Source organism: Phasianus colchicus, chromosome 26 (genome assembly GCF_987193195.1).
Source record: "Phasianus colchicus chromosome 26, bPhaCol1.hap1.1, whole genome shotgun sequence".
Taxonomy (NCBI): domain Eukaryota; kingdom Metazoa; phylum Chordata; class Aves; order Galliformes; family Phasianidae; genus Phasianus; species Phasianus colchicus.
Window position 1 is genome coordinate 5,121,975 of NC_143461.1, and position 22,791 is coordinate 5,144,765.

Sequence of the window (22,791 nt, forward strand, 5' to 3'; positions counted from 1 at the left end):
TTGTACGGAAGGGGCGGGGCTTTGCCCGCTCCCCGTGCCAGAGCAAAGTTCGTTCGCAGCTCTCGCGAGACGACGGTGCGCGCGCGCACTCCCCTCCGCCTTTCCTCTTCTCGCCACTTGAAATCTCGCGGGGGAGGGCTCGGGTTGATTCTCGCGAGAAGCGGCCGTCATCTCGCGAGACTTGGCGGGTGCCCCCCTTGGCCGCGGAGCCGTTTCGCTTTGGGAAGTGAGCGGGGGGCGCTGGGGCCGGGCCGGGCCGGGGCGGCGCGGCGGGGCCGAAGGGCCGCGCGGTGAGGCCCGGTGCTGAGGGTGGGAACAGGGCGGGCGGGGACAGGACAGGACGGGAGGGGAGGGATCGTGGGCCCAGGTCCCGCCTTCCCGGGGCTCCCCCCGCGGCGGCGCTGCCCTCCGGGCCTGGGCCCCTCGGATGAGGCGCTGAGGCCCGGTGCCCTTCCCCGCCCCTCCCGGTTCCGCTCCCCCCCCCCCTTCTCTGTTCTCCCCTTCCGCCCCGCGCTCTCCGCCCCGCTCCCCATGCGGCAGGGGGTGCCGGCGGCAGGGGGGCGGTGAATGGTGCGAACGGAGGGCGCTGAGGGAGTTTGAAGTTCGGGGGTTTCGGAGGAGCGCCCCCCCCTCCCCCTGTCCGAGCACAGTGGAGGAGGAATGCCAAACCCGGAGAGACATGGGGGCAAGAAGGATGGGGGCGGCGGGGGGGCCTCGCAGCACGCGCCGGGCAGCTCCAACAGCAAGGAGAGGCACCGGGTGGCTTCCAGGCACAAGAGGCACAAATCCCGGCACTCCAAGGAGTCACCGTTGGCCGCCCAGGAGACGGCGGCACCTCTGGGAGCTGTGATCAAACCGCTGGTGGAGTACGATGACATCAGTTCGGATTCGGACACCTTCTCGGATGATGTGGCCCTCAAATTGGACAGGAGGGAGAACGAGGAGAGGAAAGCGGATAGGAGCGAAAGGACGCAGAAGCACCGGCACCACCAGCACAAACGCATCCGTGAGCTGATGAAGAGCAAACAGGCAGAGAAAGAGAGGAAGTTGGAAAAGAGCCTGGAGGCCTCCAGCAGGTCCGGGTCTACCAAGGACAGGGTATCGGGGTCCTCCAAGAGACTGCTTGAAAGCGGGGAGCACCCGAAGGCGCTGTCCTCAAAGAGTAGCAACAAGGAATCCCGCTCAGCCAAAGCGCACAAGGAGAAGTCCAGGAAGGATCGGGAGCTCAAGTCCAGCCACAAAGAGCGCAGTAAAAGCCATCGCAAAAGGGATGCTCCCAAAAGTTATAAAACCGTTGACAGTCCGAAACGGAAATCCAGAAGTCCCCACAGAAAATGGTTGGACAGCCCAAAATTGGACGACAGCCCTTCTGGAGCCTCCTACGTCCAGGAGTACGACCTCAGCCCGCCCCGCTCGCATACGTCCAGTAACTACGATCCCTACAGGAAGAGCCCCGGCGGCTCGTCGCGCCGGCAGTCCATCAGCCCACCCTACAAGGAACCCGTGGCCTACCAGTCCAACACACGGTCTCCCAGTCCCTACAGCCGGAGGCAGAGGTCCATAAGCCCTTATAACAGGAGACGCTCCTCGAGCTACGAGAGGGGGAGTGGATCGTACAGCGGGCGCTCACCGAGTCCCTACAGCCGAAGGCGCTCCAGCAGCCCTTTTGCTGCCAAGCGCTCCATGAGCCGAAGCCCCATAGCCAGGTGTGTGCTCTCAACAGTGACTTCTTCCTCCTGGGGAATGGGGGAGGGAGTGGGGGGAGAGGATGCCTTGGGGTGGCTGGGTGTTAACCCCCCTCTGTGTCTGCTCTGGAGCAGCGCCATGATTTGGCAGCACGGCGCTCGGTGTGCAATTGCTCTGGGGCAGGTTCGTTGCTGTTTCCTGCAGAGTGGTGTTCACACTTGAGGAAACACCTCCTGGCTGGCACTGAGCAGCATCCATGTTGGCTCACAGCAGTGGCCAGGGAAGGAGCGAGCCCCGGGGATTGAGTTACGCTCACCTCTGGAGGTGGCCCCCTGGCAGGGGGGGAGCTGAGCTGTGTGCAGCACGGGGCCCGGATGCTCCTCGCTGCTGTGCAGCTCAGTGGGAGGAATGTGTTCACCTCTGCTGGAACCCTTTATCTGTTTGCTGCGTATGGAAATCTGATCACGCTCTTCAGGAGGGTTGTCTGTGTTTTGCTCTTTCTGAACTGACTTTTTTTTTTCTCTCTCCCTGAATTAGATGACCACATGTAAACTCCGTCTTTTCAGCCTAAACTTTCTTTTCTCAGTACTAGAGTTACTGCTTTCCCTTCTGAAATTGGGGCATTCTGGAAAAGCAGGTAGAAATCCATCTGCATTTTGTCTTTCTTGAGACAGTAATCTTGCTACGGAGGGAAGCTATTATTTGAAGGCAGTGTTAACTCTGTTTTATTTCAGGTGTTCATTAATCTTCCTGTTATGTACACAAATATGTGGTCTAATGTTGTTTTTTTCTTTCTAGCTTCAGATTCTGTTAAGTGAGTTTCCTGTTGTCACCGTGGGTGCTGTGGAGCTTTGGTTGTAGCTCCATGGCAATTAAGATGTGACCTGGAATGTAATAACTATAGAACTGCTCTGCATTGTGCTGCATCCTCTGCTCCAAATATGAGCTGTGCCTGAGGAGGCTGCTCCAGGATGTGCTTGTGAGCAGTGGGTTTCAACTGCTTGGGGTTTCTTGAGTTGAGCCTTTACAACTAAAGCTCTTCCGTTGAGGAATTTTGTTGTCCATGGGGCAGTTGAATTACAGCCTTTGTCCTCACTGTGAGAGATGTACTGTTTCTAGCTTCCTGGAAGCTGTTAAGTAAAATCTACCTCTTCTCCTATGATTTTCTGAAGCAGAGGTTATCTTGGGCCTCTCCTAAATCTCAGAGGTAATGAGGGATAGTCCTCAACATCTCTTTTCCCTCCCCTCAGTCCTTTCTGCTATGGTGGCACAGCTCTTGGAGGCTCTTTGCTAATGCTTTTGGAAGAGTAAAACCAGCAGGTATCCTTCCTTCATGGTGTGGTTGTGTGTTGTGGCATGTGTTAAATGTCTACCCTCAGTCCTGTGCAGGAGGAAACCCACCTGGAAACTGAAGTGTGTATGAGAGGCTCTGTCCCCAGGTTGTTCTGTTGCACTTCCCAACCCGGAGCTTGCTCTTTCTGTAAATGGCTGGTTGCATCTGTCTTGAGAAATCAAGCTGTTATCTTTTCCTGATCTTAATTATGGGAACAACTTTGAAGCACTCTGTGCTGCTCCTCTGTACTTGCATACTGATACAAGAAACTTTTCCAGGGTATCTTTGATTCACTGACGAAATGCTTGGAACCCCCAACCACAACAGATTCCAAAGGTTGCTTACTGTTTACTCTTGGCTTGTATCAAGTTCTTTGGGTCTCTGGCTTCAGTTGGTAACCTCCTGCTCTTCTCCCTTTCCTGAGCTGATGCCGCTTTGTATGATGCATCCTTGTGCAGCAGAACGAAAACTGATGTATCACACCTTCAGAAAATACTCTTCTGAAGTGAATCCTAGTAAAGGACAGAGGGAATTTAACATGTTTTCCATATGTTAGGCAAATTGTAAGTTGTAATTCACACGTTGGTTTTGCTTTGTTGAGCTCATAGCCTGTGTGCTGAAGCAGTTGGTGTAAGTTTATGGTCAGACATCTGTGCCAGAAGTCACAGATGCTCCCAGCTGCCTGCTGCCACCCCTGCAAGGCTGCTCAGGAGCTCACCTGGAGGTAGAGATCAGCTGAGCTTCCTTTCCACCACCTCTGAAGTTGGCTTTGGTTGGCTGCTGCAGATGAGTGGATAGAGGCAGCTGAGTACCCCAGGCAGCTGGTGCTGACCACTGATCCTGTGGAGGGACAGGAGTGGTTTGGGAGGAGAAGCATCTCAAATTGGCACACTCATGCAGTGAACACCTGACTGTGGCTTAAGTCCTTCAAAGGAGGTAACACAGGCTTTTCTGGGGCACTGCATTATTTCTGCTGGCTGAAAATACGAGTTGTTTTAGTTTGTCTTAGCACATTCTGTGTTTTCTTTAATCTCCATGTCCAATCTACAGTGTTAGGAAACTGAATCAAAGTGCTGTGCTGGTTGGAGAGAATACAGAATGTTTGCATTTCAAATGGCTATGCAAAACAACTTGCTTTCAATTTAGGAGAAAATAGGGATGATTTGGTCAGCAGGGAAAATAACAGATGTGGTTTGCCATTCCTCCTTGTTGTTGCAGCTAAAGCTAGAAGAAGAAATTCCGGAGTTGTTCAGCTTGCTGAAGGTGGGTTGTGCTCTTTGCTAAGTATAGCAGCCAAGTGTCCGTGTGCACATGTGCTGCAGGCATGGGTCTGTAGGGCACCAGCCTCTGCATGACTCGGGGTTGGGCATGTAGGAATAACAGCCTTTGTTTGGGCTTCTTTCTTGAGCAATATAGAGTATGGGCTGTGCAGTCTGACTTCTTGGCTACCACTGCTCTCATCTGTCCTGGCTTGCAGCAGTGCTGCCTCCAGGTGTTCCTGGGAGTTTGTACATCAAGGGGTATGGAAACACATGGATGTGGGGATTCCTGCCCAGGGCTTCAGCACTGACAGCTGCTAACTGTGGTCTTTCTTGCAGTGTGAGATCTAGGGGGGGGTTCCAGTGTGCCCTCCCCCAAAGCCTCTTCTAACTTTCTGATTAGATCAGATTTCTAAAGGATTCTTTATTGCCTCTTTATAACTTTATGCTTATTCACAGTCATCATGGTTGGTTTCTTGTGTCTCTGATTTCCATTGCTCAAGAGACAGCAAGGTGCTCTTTAGCTCCAGAGCACCTTTATCCAGATGGAGATCTGCATGTATGGTGGAAGAGAAGAAGGGCAAGGGGTGCCTGTAAGTGGAGGCTGTTAGGGTGAGAGGTGGGCAGGCTGCAGGTGGAGCAGCACAGGCTGTGTGCTGGCAGTGGGGCTGTATACAGCTCTGCTGGCTTCACCCTTCCTTCTGGTGGCCCTGCAGGTGGCTGTGTTCCTATCCAACACTGTGACAGATAAGGTAAAAAAAAGAATTGACTGCTGATGCAGAAACTTACTTTGTGTGCTGTCTGTTTACAGAATGTGGCTCTGCAAGCAGGTAAATTGGTTTAACTGGTAGGGGTGGGAGGCACAGGAAAGTGAGTGTTGGAGAGCCTTAGTGTATCCAAAAGAACTGCAGTAGGGAATGCTAATCCCAAAACTACTTGTGGTTGTAGTAAACTGCATCCTTACAGAGTCCATTAGGGGATGTCTTCCTTAGCCTGCAAATGTCTCTGGGCATAGTGAAAACATAGTAGCATTTTCACCTCCTGGCAACTTTGCTGGTGAGCTGCTATCTGGGCAGCAAGCTGTTAAGTTGAGACTGTTAATTCATCAGGCAGAAACCTTGGAAAAAGCCATGATCCTGGGCAGCACCACAGAGCAAGGACTGCCGACAGGAGCCATTCTCTGACCACAGTGACTTGAGATTTGGGCTGGTACCTCATGGTAGGGATGATATGCCTGCTGTTAGGGCAGCGAGGGCTTATAACTCCTGCATTTCCAAAGCTAGATGTGCTCCCAATAATTCATCATGGAATAAAAGTCACCTCAGAGCTCTTCTCTCACTTTCTTGTCAGCTGACACAACTCCACTGGTTCTTCCCTAAGCAAAGTGGACAGCCCTGTCTCATGGTAACTGAGGGCATGCACTGGAACTACCAGTTTCCAGTTCCGTTGTGGTTTTAATGTTGTTCCTCCATCAGCCCCCACTACACTGCATGTACCCCAGCGCTGCGAGGTGTTTCCTGCTTGTTCCTGAAAACCTGTTCACAGCACAGGTTTTCAGCAGAGTTTTCTCTTTGTGCAGATATACCAATGTAGAGCCCTTCTGTTGGAGGTGAAGACTGAGACCCTCCGAACATACCTCAAACAGAATTAAAAGTCTTTTTTTGGTGTTTTGTTTTTCCTTCCTGAATCACAACATGCAAATGTAAGTTCTGATGGTGGTAAGTAAAAGAAGCAGGGGAAGAATGAGCTTGAAGTGAGACGTTTCCTGAGGCGGCGTTCCCATGGGGGCAGCCATATTTTATCTGTTGTTTCCTCTAAAGCTGTACATAATTACTCTGAAAGATTTGTAAACTGCCAGCTCGTAATCTCGACTGAAGTCTTCTGTTTGGTGCGTGCAGCTGTGATCTCATCTCTACCTGGAGACTTGTCTTCCCTCGTTTGCCTTAGCAGTGTGGCTGTAGGTGTAGGCTGGGTGCTGACATGGAGCTCACGCTGCTCTGCTCAGCAATCTGGTTCTGCTGCCTTTATTCCCTCCTGTAGGTGCAACGACCTGGCTGAACGGAGCTGACCAGCAGTGGGTCTGTGATGTTTCATAGAGAGCTGCTGACGTTGGGGAGCAGCTCAGAGTTTGTGAGATGTTCTGTTTTATTTCTCTTCTTCTGCTCGCAGGAAGTCTGTGAAGTCCCGAAGCAGAAGCCCGGGATATTCGAGGCACTCATCTCACAGCAAAAAGCAGAGGTCTGGGTCCCGCAGTCGCCATTCCAGTATATCACCCACAAGGCTGCCTCTGAACTCCAGCCTGGGGGCAGAGCTCAGCAGGAAGAAAAAGGAACGAGCGGCGGCGGCGGCAGCGGCTGCGAAGGTGGATGGGAAGGAGGTGAAGGGCTCCCCTGTTTTCCTGGCGAAAAAGGAGAATAGCTTAGCTGAACTGAAGGAGTCTGGAACGGAATCTAAAAAGGTCGTCAAAACTGTTAGATCTGAAAAGTCATCGTCAGATACAGAATTAGTTAATTTACTGTGTTCAAATGCAGAGACTAAAGCACCTGCAGAGACAACAAAAACCAAGGCAGAGGAGAACTCGGAAAGGAAACATCCTGTTCCAGTTAGAGATTCGAAACAGCTGGGAACAAAAGACTCGAAGCCTGTAGCAGTGACAGAGGACCTTCGATCTCCAAAGGAGACAGACACAGCAGAGAAGGAGATTCCACCCCCGCTGCCCTCCATAAAATCACCTCCTCCACCTCTGCCGACCACCACACCGCCGCCTCCGACTCCACCGCTGCCACCTCTGCCTCCATCACCTGCTGTTCCACCTTTGCCTCCATCCCAACAGACTCCCGTTCAGGTTCCTCCTTCAGTCCCAACGTCTTTGTCATCATCTTCCCACCCAAGGACGTCTACTTTATCCTCTCAGGTGAACTCCCAGTCCTCTGTCCAAGTCGCTACAAAAACACAAGCATCTGTGACGGCTGCTATCCCACACCTGAAAACTTCAACGTTGCCTCCGCTTCCGCTCCCCCCTATTTTAGTTGGGGAAGATGACTTGGATAGGTAAGGTCACACAGAGGGTCCTGTCTGTGCTTCCAGGCACAAAGTCACAAGCAGGCAGGTTCTGGTGGTTGGTTTGGTGGTTGCTGGCTTGTCTTGCAGAGTGCTTTGAAGACTGTCCTATTGCATGGCCACTCGTGTTTTTGGCTTGTCAGCTCTTTGTGGAGACTTCTATCATCCTGTGTGGGTAGTTACATGCTTTCTCACTGAGGAAGGGAGGGTTGGCTGCTCTTAATGCTAGCTGGTAAAAATTTCACATTGCTTTGGCTTTATTTATCGTAGTAATGAAGGATCCCAAATTAAGGACCCCTTTTTGTTGCAGCCATTTGTACAAAATGCTTTTTTATTTAATTTGCCCCAAACCTTACTTAAGTAACAGGAAAGACCTTAACAATTCCAACACAGGAATATAGTTTAGAGCTATTTCTGGTCCAAATTCATGGAGTGTGCAGGCCATGCCCACATGTTGAAGAACAAAAGGCATTAGTTCAGCTTAAGTTTTGATTACTTAAGCAATGGATATTTTATTAATGATTAAGAAGTAGATATTGTTTGAAAATAGAGTAAAACTGCACCAGCTTCAGCTTTTTTGTCTATCAATATATATGTGTGTCCAAGAGCTGATCTCAGGAGATGAGCAGGCATTAAGTTGTGGCTGTAATGTTTGCAGCTGTAACTGATGCCCGTCCCCCTCTTCCATGCAGTGTGCCCTCTATCTCTGTTGCATCCTGCATGTGTATAGCATTGCAGGGTAAGCCTGAAGTGGAAGGAAACCCGTTCTCCTATCACTTCTAATCAGAACATGCAGACTTAATCCTGTCCTGTAATTGTATATCTTGCTGCTCTGGATTTTGGCTGGCTGTAGCTTCTGATATGAACTTGTCTGGAGAAACTTGCTCTACTTTTTTAATTGATGATGTACCAGTGTTAAACACAGTGAGTGGATGCAGTGAGCTTTTCCCCATGAAGGGATGGGAATTCCCACATTATCTGCTGAGTGGTGGCTGCGTGTGGCACTGGCAGTTACAGAACTCACTCTTAATCACTGACTTTGTTCTTATGAACAGATCTTCTTACAAATAGACTGTTTTTCCATGCTCAGCCTGGGCAAACACTAGGCCGTGCAAAGTGTAGGATTTGGGAACAGGCTGTGAAGTTCAAGCATACCTTCTTCACTTAGGGAATCTTCAGCCCTTTCCTGATGCTTGCCGAGCTCCCAGGGATGATCTGCCTGTGCAGTGTGGGGCTCCCCAGCAGCTGAGGTGTGCCATGGCTTGCTCCCACTTGCAGGAAGCGTGGCAGCAGGAGGAAGCAGCCCCATTTAGAACCAAGTGGCATCAATGTCATACGTGCTTGTTTGGTGTTGCACTGAAAAATCCATTTGCTTGCATAGGTTTTTTAGGAACACCTGGCTGCCTTCACAGTGCTAACAGTTAAAAATACAGCCTGATTGTGTTCTTAGTGTTCTGGAGCGTGGAAGACAGGGGATGGTGTCTGTGTGTCTGTGTCAGGCTGTTGGCATTCATGTTTTTCATCCTTATGCTCGGGCAGCTCTGAAGTGTCTGTTTGGCTTCCTCACTTTGAAGAAATCCTGGTGAGAAGTCCAAATGTTCTGGCGGTAATTAAAGCTATAGTGACCAGCTAATAGTGCTAATAGGAGATAATGAAGTGGCTGTAAAGTGCTGAAAGAGAGCAGTGTGTCGAGGAGGATGTGCTGGGTGTTGGTCAGAGGGGGAAAAGGGAACCCCAGGCAGTGTGGGTGTCAGTGCCACAGCCCCACCAGCACATCTGTGCCCTTCCCAGGGCAGTCCTCTGAATAAGTTTGTGTTTGATGTGCATTGGGAAAAGACTGCAGCTTTTCTTTTTTGTCAGGGTCAAAGAGTTCAAGTGTAGCATGTTATATTTATATAGTATCAGAAGCAATTGGTGTGCCAAGTAAAAGTGGATCAAACATGAAGCCAGGTAGCTGCTTGTTTGTTACCATGAGCTTATGGTCGGTTAAGAGCTGGGCATCACATTAGTGATTGGTTTCAACTACGTATACAAAATCAGCGAAGAAAGCTCTGTTTGAACACAGTTTCTGACTTCCCAGGGCTTCTCTGAAGGAATTTCTCAGGTTTGCTGTGCTTCGGTGCCGTGCCCTGTCAATGCCATCCCACACACTGAGGCTCCCAGGCAGTTGGGGCTGAGGGTCAGGGCTTACAGCTCTCCTGCTGCTTCCAGGGCATGTACTGCCCATAGCAGAATTCACAGTGAAGGTTTTCCTCCAGAAGAGTGAGTGTGCCTCGTTTAGCTCTGCAGCTGAGCGGTGACTTCTGCAGCAGCAGGATAAGATTACTCCCCATTCTTTCTCAGATATCAGAGCTCAGTGCCTGGACTGTATCTTGCTTTGTCTTGCTTGCTTCTTAATGTATTTCACAAGAGATTTTCAGGTAAATTTGGCAGTGTCTGCTAGGAAAATCGGAAGAACAACCTGCTTCCAGATCTTATTGATGTGGAGATCTCAGTGCTGATGAGTGTTAGATGCTGACACACAGCAAGCCTCCTGCTGGCTGCCCAGAAAACAAGCTCTGCAATTGTTTGTATTGCTGGGATTTACATATAGGAGAATTCCTGACTGCTCAGACCTAGGAATTCTTCCTGCTGCAAGCAAACATGAGAGAGAAATTAGGCTCTGCTGTTGAGACTCCTGCCAGTCTAAACCAAGCTTCTCTGACATCCATAATTTAATTTTTTAAAGTCTGATCTCAATAATATGCACAAGTTAGAGCTCTGTTTCAGTCCTTGCTAAGAAGTTAAGTGACTTTCAGAGAGGTCCAGTTGTGGTTGTTTGTGCAGCTTGAGCAAGTGCTGCTTGCAGCGAGCAGTGTGTTTTGATTGAAGATGGTGCATTCAAATGTAACACTTTCCTGACTGATCATTGTAAAATGTAAGACTGTTTTCTGATTTTACCCTTTGCTATGCTAATTTTCCTAAGTTTATGCTCTCAAATAGAGAGCTTTTGTCCTACCGTAGGATTTTGTTTGCTTGTTACCTCTGAAGTCTGATTTCTGTATTGTATCGACTTTTCGGAGTTTAGTCCAAAAGAGATTCTTCCTCCAAAACCTGTGAAGAAAGATAGAGAGCAGAGACCACGGCATTTACTCACGGACCTCCCGCTCCCTCCAGAGCTCCCTGGAGGGGATCCATCTCCTCCTGACTCCCCGGAACCAAAGGCAGCCACACCACCTCAGCAACCCTTCAAAAAGAGACCAAAGTAAGGCTGACTTTCTTTCTTCAGCTTTTCCAAGTTGTTGGTTTTTCTGTTTCTTAGCACTGCTGTCCGTCGAGGTTTCTAAAGCTTTAAGGTAGAGCTGTGGTCCACGCTGTAACTCCAGAAGAGCTGACTGCATGTCCTGTGCTCTGTGTGGAGATGGTGCTCTTGAAAGCTCAGTTAGTTCTGAAATTGAATCTGGCAGCTGCTTTGCCAGCTCTCCCTGCTGTTTGTTGGATGGAAAGAACACTTAATGTGTGCTTATAAGTCTTCAGCCAGACTTAGTTCCATTTTATTGCAGTTCTTCTGGCCTCAGACTGGGGGGTGCTGTCTCCATTGAGAGAAATGCAGCATGGAAAAATGAAGTTCACATTCCTGTTTTTGTACATTATCTTATTTCTTGTGGGTGGTTTTGTATTTGGACTACTCACAGCTGAAGGCTACTTGCCATCTATTTTAGAATGAACAGCACACCTATCAGGTAAGAAGGGATGGTGTATTTCATGCACCAAATGGGGGTGGCAGTTCAGGCTGTGTATTGAAGCTGTAACAGGCTGTTGTCCCTCCCCCTGATCCTTTCAATGTTAGAGACAGGTGGAATGTGCCATGTTCTGATACTCAGCGACATCTACCCTGGAAGCTGTCTCAATCTTCTGATCAACTGTAGCCTTTACACCAAAGAAACTTCCTGATGAGTATCCCTGCATAAAGCTCTTGGTGCTTCTGGGAGGAGGTTATTCACGATAGAAGAATACAGACTATTCTCAGTCAGAATAATAGAATTAAAGTGCATAATGAGGTCTTGGTAGAAATCTGTGCAGCTACCTGCATGGGTGTCAGGGTAAATTCTGCATTTGTTTCTTAGGATACTTCCTAAAACCATCAGATGGAGGATTATGAGGGGTTGTGGGTGAGGTGGAGCACATGGGTGTGTAACAGCCTGTCAGATGGGTGTCTAACAGCCCCCTCTTGCTTCTTTCAGAATCTGTTGTCCTCGGTATGGGGAAAGGAGGCAGACAGAAAGCGACTGGGGGAAGCGTTGTGTGGACAAGTTTGATATCATTGGAATTATTGGAGAAGGGACGTATGGGCAGGTGTACAAAGCCAAGGACAAGGACACAGGTAAAGGTGCCACGTGGCTTCAGGTTGACCCCACTTCTCCAAGGCCTCGTTACCATGGGTATGCATAGAACACTCCGGTGTTAGTGATGGGGCCAGGGAATGATGAATACCTGTAGAACTTGAAGTGGCTCTAGTGCTGGAATGGATATTTATGTAGCGTGTTTTGAAAAAGGGTAAAAGAATAAAGGCTCTGACATGCTATTAACTGAGCATCCAGCTGCCCTTTGTGTCTGTGAAGCTGTGTACCCAACATGCACAGCTTGGCTGCAGCCACAGGTGCCAACTGAGGCCCTGCTGTTTAAATGTGTTCTTGTTGAGTTTTACTGTAGCAGAGCTTGTAAAAAGGGCTGGAGCTGTATGGGGTAATTTCAGTTCACCTGATTTTTCCACTGAAGCAAACTAGGAGGAGCTCCGGTGTCACCTGTCTCGAGTTGCTGGCATGGTGACTTCAGTCAGAGTGGTGTTACACAAAATAGCTGAGTGGTAACTGAAGCAGCTCTTTTGTTTCTTAGTGGATGTTGACCGTGTCCATAGTTACTTCCTGCTGGGAACCCTCAGAGCTGTTGGCAGTGATGTATGCAGAAGCTCTGACGCTGGTTTGTCCTGGCAGGTGAATTGGTAGCTCTCAAGAAGGTGAGACTGGACAATGAGAAGGAGGGCTTCCCCATCACAGCCATCCGCGAGATCAAAATCCTTCGGCAGCTGATCCATCGTAGTGTTGTGAACATGAAGGAAATCGTCACGGACAAACAAGATGCACTGGATTTCAAAAAGGACAAAGGTATTTGCTGCAGGGTGTGGTTTCAATTAGCCAGAAAGGTGATGCAACTTCATTTGTTTGTGAATGTAAAACTAAAAATCCTTCTGTGTGTGTAGATGTGTTGTTGTGTTCCTCCTTGATGTGTGGTTCCAGCACGTTTGGCCTCTGGATTTGACCTCCCAGCAAAGGATGGATTCTGGTTTATATGAATTTTCACCATGCAGAGGTAGAAGCAGGTTTAAAAGGGTGCATTGCATTTCTTCCTGTAGAGTCAGAAAAGCAGTTGCAGTAAAAAGCATATATGGGATGCATTGTAAATCCCATGTGCATTAAAAAATAAATAAATACATAAACAGAGCACATTGAACAGCACACACAAAAATGTTTCAACGAACTGGAAGTGCTTTCATTCCTCTTTTCCTTGATCTCTCCTTTCTCATCTTAATTATTTCTTTGTGTTATTCCAGGTGCCTTTTACCTTGTATTTGAGTACATGGACCACGACCTAATGGGGCTGCTAGAATCTGGCTTGGTACATTTCTCAGAGGACCATATCAAGTCTTTCATGAAACAGTTAATGGAAGGTCTGGATTACTGTCACAAAAAGAATTTCCTTCATCGGGATATTAAGTGCTCCAACATCTTATTGAACAACAGGTAAGCTGCCAGGGGTGGAGTTCTCTTCTGGCTCTTTCCCCTGTGCTGCCCCTGGGTTCAGCTAAAAGTACCCACTTGTCTTCACCTGGAGTTCTGCTCAGTAATAAGAGCTGTCTGTGCACCATAGAAACAGTCTTGTGTGTTTCCACCAGTGGTGTGACAGATTGTGAAGTGGTAGGTTTCCTGGGTGCTGTCGTTGGCTGGGAGCACAGCTCTTGAAACAAAGGGTGAGCAGCCCTAACTGCCTTCTGTGGAACTTGCTGGTGGTAGCAGTCTGTCCACATGAGACTGATAGCTTTTGTGTTAGCTTAAATTAAATGGGTCTCTTTGTGTCCTTCGTCTCCATGGCATTTTGGCAAAAATACTGTTTATTGGAAACCATTGAGGGTTAAGGTCGAAAGCAGCAGATCTCCACGAGTTCTCTCTTGTTTAGATAGCAGTGTTTGACAGTGACATGGTTCATCACAGAGTGCTTCACAATTATTAATTTCTGTTAATTATCAAGATGCTATCTGGATAACCCTAAGAAAAGCTTGTGAGAGTAATACTGCATGTAATTGCATCCACGTGCCTGGTTATCCTTCTGAAAAAGTTTCTCTGGGACATTGGTCTGTCAGGAGGACTGTGATAGAGATGAGACTGAAGTATCACACTTCATTTCTTTGAAGCACTACATAGGATCTGGTGTAGCCAAAAGTCACTGCTGCTCATTTAGGCCTGTCTGCTGTACTGAGGGATTTCCTTACCTTTTACTGCCTGCAAAATGTGAGCTCAGCTGCAGTTCAAACCAATGATTATTTTTGTCTTTCAGTGGGCAAATCAAACTTGCAGATTTTGGACTTGCCCGACTCTACAGCTCGGAGGAGAGGTGAGGCAAGGGGAGTGGAGGAATTAATGATCACTCTTTGTGAGGGTTTCGTGGCTCTTGATGCCAATTTACATTTGCATGTTCCCTTCCAGCCGTCCATACACAAATAAAGTCATCACATTATGGTATCGACCTCCAGAATTGCTGCTAGGTGAGGAGCGTTACACGCCAGCCATAGATGTGTGGAGCTGTGGGTAAGTGCCTGGCTTCCATCTTCTGTCGTGGCAGGGCTGGGAACCTCGTGCACATAGTGGTTGCAAGGGGAGGTAGCTTTTGGCTTGTGCTAATCTCTAAAGCTGTATCTGTAAACGTTCTGTACATTTTAAGAGTATTCCCTTACTATAAGCCAGCAGTGACTGTCACCTAGCTAAAGCTACTAGTGAAAGCTCCTGGAATAAGAGTATTTTTTGTATTGTCATAGAAGTCAATATAAAAGGGACGATAAAAGTATCTGTTCTTCCTCTTTAAAAACAGAACCAGCTGACCTTTGCTACTAACGTGCCATTGAGATCAGGAAGGGTGACAAACCTCTACTGGGGCTTAGTATACAAACAACAAAGAAGTGAAAGTCAGGCCCTCCCAATTACTGCTGGAAATTTTGGCTGTGAAGTCCAGTTGCGATTTGGTGTCCTGTGCCAAATGAGTGGGGTTAGCCCAGCTCCAGCAGACAGGTGTCTGTATCAGTCTGCAGCTATCTTTGGCACTGCTTGTCATTCCTGCCAGAAGGCCTGAGGGTAGATGTTAAGGACTGGCTGAGTCAGAGCTGTCCACTGTCTCGTTCTCTTTCCCTTACAGCTGCACAAATGTGTGTGTGCAAGGCTGTATGTTGTGCTTGGCAGTGACCAGCAGCTTACTTGCTGACAGCTGAGGATATTTGGGCCAGCAAATATCCCCCAAATTTTGACAGTAAAGTTAGAAAGATAAGTGGGAAGAAAATGAGACGCCTGCCTGTTTTTCTTATCGTGGTATTAACACATCCTACTTTCCCTGCAAAGAGTTAAAGTGTGAAGCCTGTGACACGTTAACCAGGCTAGTGTTTTTTCCCAGCTGTGTAGAAACTGGTGACTGTACACACAGGTTAGTTTGTCAGTTCTCAGCTACAAGCCCTGATGCAAATAACTCTCCTTGGGCAGATCTGCTTCCGAACAGAAATGCTGCAGTGTTCAAATGATCATCCCAAGGGTTTTCTGTCGTGACCTCTTGCTTTTCCTCTTTCCAGCTGTATCCTCGGGGAACTGTTTACAAAGAAGCCTATTTTTCAAGCCAATCTGGAACTGGCTCAGCTTGAATTAATCAGGTAAAGCATTGCACATGCATGCCTATGAGAAAGAGGTACTGCAGTAACTGCTCATGCACATAGTTGCTGTATTATAAAAGCCCTCTTTCTCTAATCTGCTTGCAAAATAGGACTAGTAAATTATTGTAACTGCACATGTGAATAGTTGGGCATCTAGGTGTCTGCGCCACCCAAGTGTGTGGCTGCTAAAGCATGCACCTGCAGTGAAATCTGTAGCTAGCTGAATGCAGAAGTCATGGCCCTAAAATGCATCTCTCACTGAAAATTCAGTTTGATGATTGCTTATAAGCTTAAGTGAGCATTTTTCCTCTTCCTTTTTAACTTGTGGTTTATTTAATACTTATTATAAGCATGCCCAGACCTCGGCTATTGGTACTCCAAGTTGCTTGGAAAGGCAGTGTCTTCACTTGAGCCAGTGACTCTTCTCACTGTTTCACCTGCTGATCATACTCTGTTTTTCTGGTTCTCAGCCGGCTCTGTGGGAGCCCCTGTCCAGCAGTGTGGCCCGATGTCATCAAGTTGCCCTACTTCAACACTATGAAACCCAAGAAGCAATACCGAAGGCGCCTGCGTGAGGAGTTCTCCTTGTGAGTTTCCATAGCAGAGAGGACGAGCAGCTGTGTGGGGTTATGGCCTTCTGCTACACTGTGTGACAGATCTGTCCTTTGGCTCTAGTCTGTCTGGCAGAATGAAGCAATGCTTCCCATCCTTACCTTCTGCCCTCAGGCAGCCCTCACCATGAGGGTTTTTTTCCATTTGTGGAAGGCTGGAGTGGACTCACTGTGCATTAACTGCCTCATCTGCCTGAGGTGCCTTCTGAAGGGATTCCCTGCCTGTGCACACATGGGACGCTCCTTGCGAGGGTCTGGCCTTGTCAGTCTGCACCTGGAGAGCACACTTGACAGTATGGCATTCTCATGGCGCTGAGGCTGTCTCACTTCAGAGATGTGCTCTCTGGGGGGAGAGCATAATTGTGTGATTATCTTGTGGGATTCATAGCAAAGTTGCTCTTTGTAAACGAGGAAACATTAGACTAAAAATATTGCATGTCTGTTGCTTGTTCTGATGATGTCTTTGGGCTGCGCATCACTTAGATATTTGTGCAGTCCAAATTTATTGCTCTTGAGCATGAGGAGGCTCCCTGAAAGCCTGTTAGTTCAAAACAACCGCGTAGCTCAGCCATATTTTCCACTCTCTGCACAGCATTCCTTCATCTGCTCTCGACCTGCTGGACCACATGCTGACGTTGGACCCTGGCAAGCGCTGCACAGCAGAGCAGGCCCTGCAGAGTGACTTCCTTAAGGATGTTGACCTCAGCAAAATGGCACCTCCAGAGTAAGTTCCAGCTGGCATCATTTGCTGTGGTGGGCACTGCTAATGAACTTCAGGAAGGAGCCACTTGCCTTCTTGGTTGGAATTAAGTTATGATTTCTGTATTTGTTTCATTTTGCCTGCTTTAATAAAACTCAGTTTAATACTTGTAAAGTGCTCCAGAACTGTTGGAAGATATGGGAATAGCATGCAGCAAATCCCTGTCCTCTGTGCCATGGAGGATGGGCCAGCTGTGTTGATGACGATGCTTGTTAATTGGCTAGAAGAGTGCAACACTGCTCAAGAGTCACTACTGGCAGCTCTTTTCTCCCACCTCAGTCAGGCTATAAAACTCTGCTCTAGCTTATTTGCATGCAAGGATAGCAGAAGCTTTTGAGATTCCCATTTCCTTCAGGGTTATTAAAGGCAGCTGCTTTCCTCGAACCACCATACTCTCAAAGCTGAACGTACGTTTGCTGGGGGATGGGAGGAGGTGTATGGTAGCAAACCCAGTCCATTCAGGAGTGAGACTCCAGTGCAGATTACATGATTCACGTGCAATTGGGCTGCCTTCCCTGGCATTCTAGCATTCTCCCCTTCTGGCTTTAGTAGTATGGCTGCATTTAGAGGAACAACTGCACTTCTCATACAGCGCTAATAATTTTCAGTTGTCTTCAAATCTGCTTTTGGTGCTGTGTTTTTTACCTTTTAAGTCTTGTTCTCTTTCAGCCTTCCCCACTGGCAGGATTGCCATGAGCTGTGGAGCAAGAAACGACGACGGCAGCGGCAGAGTGGGATTGCAGTGGAGGAGCCACCATTATCAAAAGTTTCTCGGAAAGAAACTACCTCTGTTACAAGCACAGATACTGTCAAAAACAACAGCAGTCCTGTGCACCCACAGCCTGCCCAGCTCAAAACAGAGGCTGGTGCTGGAGATGCAGTAGGTCAGTGCCTTGTCTGGCCTGCAAAAGGCTCCTCTTGATGTTAACGTCATGCTGTCTCCAGTTTGTAGTGGGTGTGGGGTGCTCACTTTCAAGGCAATCTGATTATTTGACTTCTATAGGAAGGGCAGAATCTTTCTGTTCTGGCTTTTGTTGGCTGGAGAGCACTCTATCTGGTCTTCAGAAGTTGTTATTGGTTCACATGCTTGCTTTCTTAGAGAATAATTCAAGGAATCCCTGAGTCTCTGACCAGTGAGGTAATAGATAACAGGCTGGTGGGAACAGCCATCTAAACAATGTGCAGATGAGCTGAAATTTGATCCTATTGATCAAATATATAAAGATGAGGAGAAAAGACTAGTGTCTGATGGGCAAAAATGAATGTTATTGCCCACTGTTCCTTACTGAAGAGATCAGTTGATCATAAGGATTTGCTTGTGCACTGCTGCCAAAACCACATTCAACATTCTGATGTCCCAAAAATAGTTGGAGGGGAGGTATTTTGATTCTTGGGAATGCAGAGATATCCAAAGCTCCCCAGACTGTGCTGATTGTTCTCTAGAAGCCTTGCACAATACCAGATAGGGCTGAAGATTCCTTTGTGTCAAATGTTCTACAGACGAGTAGCAAAGAAGACAGTTCTTGCTCCAGGGAATGTGCAATCCATGTGTTCAGTGAAACATGGCAGATGGACAAAAGGCTCTGGCTGGATTAACAGACAGTCAGAGGAACAGTATTAGTTGCCTACCAGTAAGAGGGGGCTTAGTTTGAAGCTTCTAAAACCAAACCTGTGCACCTTGATTGCTAAGGAGTCTGACTTGCAGGGTCAATGTAAAGGGTCATCCTTGTCACCCAGGAGGCTCTGGTCCAGCATGATGCAGAGGGGAGGTGACACTGTGTGAAGATTGTGTTTTAGGCTGACCTGGCTGCTTGAAGGTCAGGACAGAGCCTTCTGATCCCAGGCCAGCTTTCAGAGAGGAGCTGCTTTCTGCATGACCTATTTTTTTGCTGCACTGGTGGAACACATCCTTCTTCCATCCCAAACAGGCTCTATCCTGGGAACATGGTTTCTAGTGCAGGAAGGAATGCTGCTTTGATTACTGAGAGATGAGCTAAAGGCTTTCAGACACGTCCCTGAGCCTGCTGCCCTGACTGGTGTAGCTGCTCAGCAGTGTGATCCTTGGGGTCCCCTCAGTTAGGGGAAGGTTTGGTCCAGCTGTGCTGGTCTGAACAAGCAGCTGTGTGTGTTTCTGTTGGTGGCAGACCTGGGGGAGGGCAGTGACAAAGCTTCCCGCTGCTGCTAGCAGAGCAGTACTGAACTGTAGCCTTGGGTGAGTGCAGTGTGTGAGCAGTACCACGGGGTGCTGCTGCAGTGCTGTTCAGATCTGATTGCAGGCTGGAGGGGGCAAGCTGATGGTGGAAAGCTGAGCAAACTGTCTTGGAATCCTTCTGCAGCCTGCATGCCTTCCCCAGGCCCACGGAGAAGAGGGGTTTGCTGGTGTGTGCAGTGTCATGATTACAAACTGGTCAGATGCAGCATTCTCTGACCTTTCTGTGATGTTCCTTGTGTTTCCAGCAGGCCTTGGAGAAATCACCCAGCAGCTGAATCAGAGTGAACTAGCTGTTTTACTGAACTTGCTGCAGAGCCAGACTGATCTGAGCGTCCCACAGATGGCCCAGCTGTTAAATGTACACTCTAACCCAGAGATGCAGCAACAGCTGGAGGCTCTCAACCAGTCCATCAACGCTCTGACAGAAGCCACAACTCAGCAGCAGGAGTCTCAGGCAGCAGCAGCAGCAGAGGAAGCCATAGAAGAGCCACCCACGGAGGCCCAGCCACCGGAGGAGCAGGTGACTCCAGAAGCAGCTGGTGCTCAGGGAGACATGCAGAACGTGCTGGCCGTTCTGCTCAGTCAGCTGATGAAGAGCCAGGAGCCTGTCCTAACCCTGGAGGAAAGCAATGGGGAGAAGAGCAGCGAGCAGCGGGGGCTGAGAAAAACCCCTACAATGCATCAGGAGGAAAGCACAGGTAAATAACCATGAGCACTGCTTGTGCATCTCGAATGCCATTCACCTGGTTGAAAAAGTCAAGCTGCCATACGAGTGCCTGTGGCTCAGCTGTGACCAGGAGGAGCTGAGACATCTGAGAGCTGTTCAGGGGGAGGCTGGTGAAGTGGGGTGTGGGGTGAGGATGGGAGGAAGAAAGTGCTGAGTGTTAGAATGTGGTCAGGGCTTACACACCCAGGTAGGCTTCTTGCACAGTGCAGCTATGCAGATTTCCCTGTCTTACTCGTCCCAAATATTTTTTTTTACACTGTTACCTTCCTGCTCAATCAAAGAAAAAAAGAAAAGTAGTAAAGAATGTGAGAAGCAAAATACTGGAGAGCCCTGTGAGGGAGGGATGGGTGCACAGCTACCCAGGTTCAGTGTGCATAGGGTCGATATGTGTGAGTGCAGAAACTCTGCAGCTTTGGAAGCTGAGGCAGCAGGTTGTTGTCAAGCAAGTTAGAGGCATGCTTAAAGACCTGCCTAAAAGGAGCAGCGAGCTCGTGGATTCCATTTCCAGAGGTGAGTGTAAATGTCTCCATGTCTTTTTTTTTTTTTCTTGTTGATTCTTTGAATTATTAGCAACATCCTGTGACGACCTCACCAAATTGTAGAAGCGTCTCCTGAGTATGTCTCAGACTCTCCAGGGAGCCTCTTTTGGCCCGATACACAACTCCTCTGCAATGTAGCTGAACGTGCTGTGTTCTCGTGCCTTCAACACACCCGCCCACCACAAGCCAGTTGTGATTGTGCTTTTTTTCCTTTTTTTCTTCTTTTTTTTTTTTTTTTTGCCCTAGTACTGGAATATAATTAGGTTATTGTAGAGCAGATTCAATGAAATAACATTGTTCTCTGTTTATTTTAAATGCTGCGCTGTCCCCAGATCAGCTTAGCTTTAAAATTACCTGAAGATTGTTTTCTGGATTTAAATACAATCTAGTTTTAAAGTGGACTGATGGATACGGGTGGAGGGGTGGTCCTGGAAGACTACTGGTTTTCACAATAAAGTTTGACCTTTTTAATAACCACTTTTGCACATGATTTGAGGATCTGATTCGAACAAGGTGTTGGTGGCCTCTCACATCATCGCCAGTAATTGCCTTATTGCCCCGTGGCCGATGCTTTTGTTGGTGGGTGAGACCAAACCAGTGCAGTGGTGTTGCTCTGTGGGTCAGGGCTGGTTTTGTGAACGTGGTTGGTGCACAGTGTGTCACCTCCTGTGCGCGGTGTCACCCCTGGCCGTGGCACTGCCCGAGCAGGGGGATGCCCCAGCTCTGCTCTCAGCTTTTTGCACCGTAACCAAACTGCTTTGTGAGCTGGTGGGGACGCCCTGCGAGGAGTGCTCACGTTCTGATAGGAGGGATCCTCTAGAAATAGGAGTTCTTGTTGCTTCAGGTCTGCTTTGGGGAGGGTGAAGCGGGGGGGCTGATCCACGTGTCGCAGTCGGAACGCTGCAGATAGTTGTGGGTTGAGATTTTTGGACTGTACTTAACAAGGTCACGAAACCAGCGAAGTCCCCGTGAGCAGAGAGAGGGGCTGCTTCGTGGCTGGGAGCTCAGCAGGGCTGCAGACAGCAGCTGGCACTTGGGGTCGGGGCTGCTTCTTGCCTTACACCCTCCTGCAGGGCACACGGTGGCACACAGTCGGTGCCAGGCAGCACAGCACTGGGGTCCCTCTGCTTTCCAGGAACGCTGCTCCGTGCTGCTCTGCATCTGGCTGCCTCCCCGTTAGCCTTTGATCCAGGAGCAGGAATTCCCTCTGCGGATGCCCATGTGTTAGGACAGCTGTTGCTGAGCGCTTGGGAGTGTGGGGGACTGGGGTGAGTGCGGGGAGAACGTTAATGAACGTGAGCAGTGATCTCACACCGAATGGCAGCTTTCAGAATTCTCCGCCTCTTTTTCCAGTGCTTCCTGGAGAGCGGATGGTCTCGGCAGGGCTGTTTGCTTTTCGTTTTACTTGGTAGAAATGTATTGATATCTGCTTCGCGTGGTTGTTAAGATGTTGTTTAAAAGGAGTAACCCTTCCACAGCATGTCCTCCTCGCGTTCTCCCACCAGAGAAGAGGCCCCCCGAGCCCCCAGGACCGCCGCCGCCGCCTCTCTCCGAAGCAGACCTCTCCAGTGCAGCCCCGGAGCTGAACCCGGCCGTGACAGCTGCTCTGCTGCAGCTCTTTTCCCAGCAAGAGGAATCTCTGAGCCACGCCGAGCACCAACCCGCCCGCTCCGCCGACTACAGCAGGTCCCACTCATCCAGGACTTACAGCACCGAGGGCTCTGATGGGGGATTCGGGGCCGAGGAGCTGAACTCTGGCCAGACGCTGTTGGAACCCTCTGCCCAAACTCTGGGGAAAAGCAGGACCTTTTTGGGCTCCGTGAGCCACCTCGGGGAGACGAGCAATTACCAGGGCATGGGCTCTGTCCAGTTCCCAGGGGACCAGGACCTCCGCTTCACCAGAGTCCCCGTCGCTCTGCATTCGGTCGGGCAATCCTTCAGCAAAACCGAGGGGAGCAACAACACGCTGGTGCACCCGGAGGCCAAAATTCAAACCTACAACGAGCTGGGCGTGGGGACGGCCGGTTCCAGTGGGGCAGGAACCGGGCACGGCTGGGGGGCCCCGGCCCAGGCTGCGCCCTACGGGAAGGCGTACCGCGGTCCGGGCCGGGTGCCCTCACGTGGGGGCCGGGGCCGGGGGGTTCCTTACTGATGCTCATCCTCTGCCATCACCTCCCTCCCTCGCTTCTGACCGTAGCGATGTGATGTTGGCCGGCTCTCGGCCACGCTCAGCTGCTGCAAAGCTCTCTGTTGCATCCCTCGCTCGCCCGGCGCCTCTCTGCAGCGCTCCGGCCAGACCTCTGTGCTTGGTTAGCGACAATAAAACGGCGCTGAGCTTCGTGCCCTGAGCCAGCAGATGGTGGGGGAGCTGTGTAAAATGGGCTGAATGGAACAAACCCGCCGCGGGGGAAGGAGGAAATAAAGCAACGAGGGCAGCGGTGCGTCGTGCAGGGAGGAGCGGGGCAGGGTTCAGGTAGGGCCAGGGGACGGCCTGATCCCAAAGCAAAATGTTTGGGTTATTATTATTTTTTTTTTTTTCTAATCCCCTTTAAAAAAAAAAAAAATAGAATAAAGAATAAAAACGAAGCTGTTGTTGCAGGGACCCACAGCTTGGGCTGCACAGCGGGGCCGTGGTGCTTGGAGCTGTGTGACCCCCTCC

General features: G+C 49.3%; 1 protein-coding gene across 5 annotated transcripts; it reads left to right on the forward strand.

Annotated features, from left to right (window-relative positions):
* Positions 1-17: 17 nt before the first annotated feature.
* CDK12 (cyclin dependent kinase 12) lies at positions 18-22,480 on the forward strand. 5 transcript variants are annotated; one of them, XM_031600643.2, is made up of 14 exons: positions 18-1,706; positions 6,448-7,329; positions 10,406-10,582; positions 11,562-11,701; positions 12,312-12,482; positions 12,929-13,118; positions 13,930-13,986; positions 14,079-14,180; positions 15,206-15,283; positions 15,754-15,870; positions 16,487-16,618; positions 17,324-17,538; positions 19,112-19,564; positions 21,611-22,480. In XM_031600643.2, exons 1-14 carry the CDS (start codon positions 661-663, stop codon positions 22,282-22,284), a joined length of 4,434 nt encoding a protein of 1,477 aa, XP_031456503.2. In that variant the 5' UTR covers positions 18-660; the 3' UTR covers positions 22,285-22,480. The 5 variants fall into 5 exon arrangements, with proteins under 5 accessions (XP_031456503.2, XP_031456505.2, XP_031456504.2 ...); XM_031600645.2 differs by having other exon boundaries at positions 21,638-22,480; XM_031600644.2 differs by having other exon boundaries at positions 19,115-19,564.
* The last annotated feature ends 311 nt before the right edge of the window (positions 22,481-22,791 follow it).

Bases quoted from the DNA above. Each gene is read 5' to 3' on its own strand.
- CDK12 (XM_031600643.2), top strand. From the start codon at position 661: ATGCCAAACCCGGAGAGACATGGGGGCAAGAAGGATGGGGGCGGCGGG. The intron at 10,583-11,561 runs GTAAGGCTGACT...TGCTTCTTTCAG, and splicing joins CCCTTCAAAAAGAGACCAAA to AATCTGTTGTCCTCGGTATG. The intron at 13,987-14,078 runs GTGAGGCAAGGG...GTTCCCTTCCAG, and splicing joins CTCTACAGCTCGGAGGAGAG to CCGTCCATACACAAATAAAG.